The 2,771-nt window shown below is 39.4% G+C and overlaps 1 protein-coding gene across 1 annotated transcript in view; it reads right to left on the bottom strand.

The window, feature by feature from the left end:
* Positions 1 to 901, bottom strand: part of RPS27L (ribosomal protein S27-like) — a 5,247-nt gene extending 4,346 nt beyond the window's left edge. Inside the window, exon 1 of the mRNA XM_009886724.1 lies at positions 877 to 901. Coding sequence (XP_009885026.1) covers positions 877 to 901 — 25 coding nt within the window. The remainder of the gene's footprint in view (positions 1 to 876) is intronic.
* Positions 902 to 2,771: the final 1,870 nt, after the last annotated feature.

The following is a 2,771-nucleotide window of genomic DNA, read 5'->3' as shown; positions in this document are numbered from 1 at the left end:
AGGACCGCTGCTCGCTCTCGCTGGCGTTGGAAAAGTGATTAAGCAGAGGGAAAGACAGAGTCTTCATGTGAGTGCAGGTCTCTCTTCAAAACATCTGCTCGTTTTTCGCACCAACAGATTAATACATGACACGGGTATTTTCAGGTAATAAATGGAATCTAGAAGTCCCATCTGCTTTTATATGAGATGCTCACTAAGTTGTTGCTCATATGTCATTTCACACTAAATGACGCATTGCATGAAGTTGTACCTACGTGCCTGTTCTTTTGCAGTTTCCCACCCCAGTCAAAAAGAAAAATGCTGAAGATTTTCTGTTAGTTGTCATTTATGTGTTCAAAACAATTTAGAGAACCTATGAGAAATAAAAATATTGCAGATAGTGGGAATGAAAAAAAACATTTTTCGTTAATTTTTTTAGTAAGAGGTTGAGTGGGGTTTTTTTTCAATAAGTCAGCAAAAATAATCATTAATATAATCTGTAAAGACTCTTGGATTTAATTTAATCAAGCCCAAGACATTTAAAAGTGTAATTCACTGGAAGTCCAGTAAGTGGCACAAATAGACCTTATGAAAATTACTTAGCATGAAAAGTCTCCCAAGACATGCAACAGGCAACGTGTTCAGCCACATCCTTTTTGAAGAGAGAACTGGTGCATTTAGCAAAAATTATTTTAAAAGTTTGCAATGAGTGCAAGTGAAGATGGAAGTTTTATAGAGGCATATCTTTCTGAGAACAATATTCTCAAAGCTGGGATGGCCTTTCCAGTGCTGACACTGTACACAACTTTCAAAATACTTTCTTCCCACACCATTCTGCAAGAATAGACCCATGTGTTGTAGTGCTCCAAGCCATTGTGTTGGTTTTCCTCTTCTCACCATCACAACCATTGCCTTGTACCATTGTGATGCCACATTAGCATTTTTTTCCTTATGCGCTGGAGTGGTGATGACACACACGTAGAGGTATTTTGGAAGTATTTCGTGTTATATCACGGGGAATTTAATGTGAAAGGCTCTGACTCAGACTTTCCTCTGCATGTTGTCCTGTGAAGCTAGGAACATAAACCAGTTACCAGCACAGAGTCAGTTCTTGAGTCTTAGCTGTTCCTACTACCTTTCAGTCTTTTTGAAATGTATGTTATTTATCTGCAAGCGGAAGGGAAAGGGGAGAATAAGCCTGTTGATTCAGAATCTGAAGAATTATGCTTTTCTTTGTTTAATGCTTTCACAATATATAAAGCACCACCAACAAAAACCCCAGAACTTCTAAAGTGCTGCCCTCCTTCACCTAGCCTTCCCTTCTTAAATGTCTTTCCTGCAAGGAGCCTCTGGTGCTTGAGGAAGAATTTACAGTCACAGTTTACATTAAAAATTGGTTTCTGTGGAAGGAGGGGCACACAGGATGATCTGAAAACAGGATGTGTTTTGGACACATTCCTCTGTTTGGTTCTCTATTTTGGTTTTACTTGGAGATTCATTTCCTTTTCATAACTGCTTGTAGTTCAGTGACCTCCTGAATGAGTCAGTTCTAATGCATTACCTTCAATCTTATGATTGAAGCTCTTTTTGAAGTATACTCTTTAGAAAACAGAAATGCAGCACTGAATTTAAGTTGCGAGTTAACGAGGAGAGAAACGCAATCTGTACCACAGTGGTGTGGCCAACAGAGACAGAGAGAGATTCAGGTCTAAGAGAATGACTTCCCCTTTCCAGCCTTCTCCCAGCAAGCAGACTTCGATCTCATTTTAGAGAAAAGAACAAGAAACATTATCTGTCTGCTAGAATGACAACAGAAAACTTCCAAAAGCTGATCTGAAGATGTTTAAACACAACATAATGACAGTTAGGTTTTTTCCCTGCATTGCGAGTGGCAGTCTCTTGCTGTTTAAAAGCTGAATCCGTGTCTCCGATGCCATGCCTTGTGGTGGTCTCCTGCTGGGCTGGTGCAGCCAGCAAGCCCTCCCTGCCAGGAGGAAGGTAGCGGCAGAGTGCCCATTGACACCCAGTGCTGCTCTGTCCTGCTCCATTTGTGGCCTCCTGCAGCTGAGTTTGGGTGGGTCCTTAGGATTTGCTGTCTGATGTCATGAGAATACAGGCTTGGGGCGGGGGGGAGAGGTGTTACTACAAAACCTCGTTTAAACTGACTGTGGTCACTGAGGAAGTGAGTATGGACTGATTTAAAAAAAACAAACCAAGGTCATCGCAATAATGTTTATAGTGGTTTGTGTAGAATACTAAAATGTGGAAGGGTGTCTCTGTAGTGCTGTCATCAAGAACGTTTAGGTTTCCATACACTAACCAGCTCTAAGCTGCGCTTAAAATAAATAGCCTCACTTCAAGTGGTGTGTTTGATCTGGAACATAGTCTGCCTTTGGTTTTGCCTGTACTACAGAATTAAGTATTATAATTGAAATTGATTATAAATTAATGGTGTCAACCATGGCATGTAGTCATTTGGTTTAGATGTGCTTATGCGGAGATAGTTTAGATTAGCACTGGAACTTGAAGAAGGTACGCTTTTAGCACTAGTGTAATAGCAAACCTTGAAATTAATGGAACTTACAAATAAGTGTCTTACAGTGTTTTTCCTTTCTGGAATTGAACTGTACTTACTTTAAGTACTTATTTTTTTTATAATTACTTGATTTAACCTCTTCTATATAAAGTTCTGTAGCACATACACATGGAAAATTCATACATTTAGATCACTAGAGTAAAGGAGAGTAATGTTCTTTGTAAAGACCAAAAAAAATCAAACCTATGCATTGATC

Source organism: Charadrius vociferus, unplaced genomic scaffold (assembly GCF_000708025.1).
Source record: "Charadrius vociferus isolate BGI_N301 unplaced genomic scaffold, ASM70802v2 scaffold356, whole genome shotgun sequence".
Lineage (NCBI taxonomy): Eukaryota > Metazoa > Chordata > Aves > Charadriiformes > Charadriidae > Charadrius > Charadrius vociferus.
This window is presented reverse-complemented; position numbering and strand designations above follow the sequence as displayed.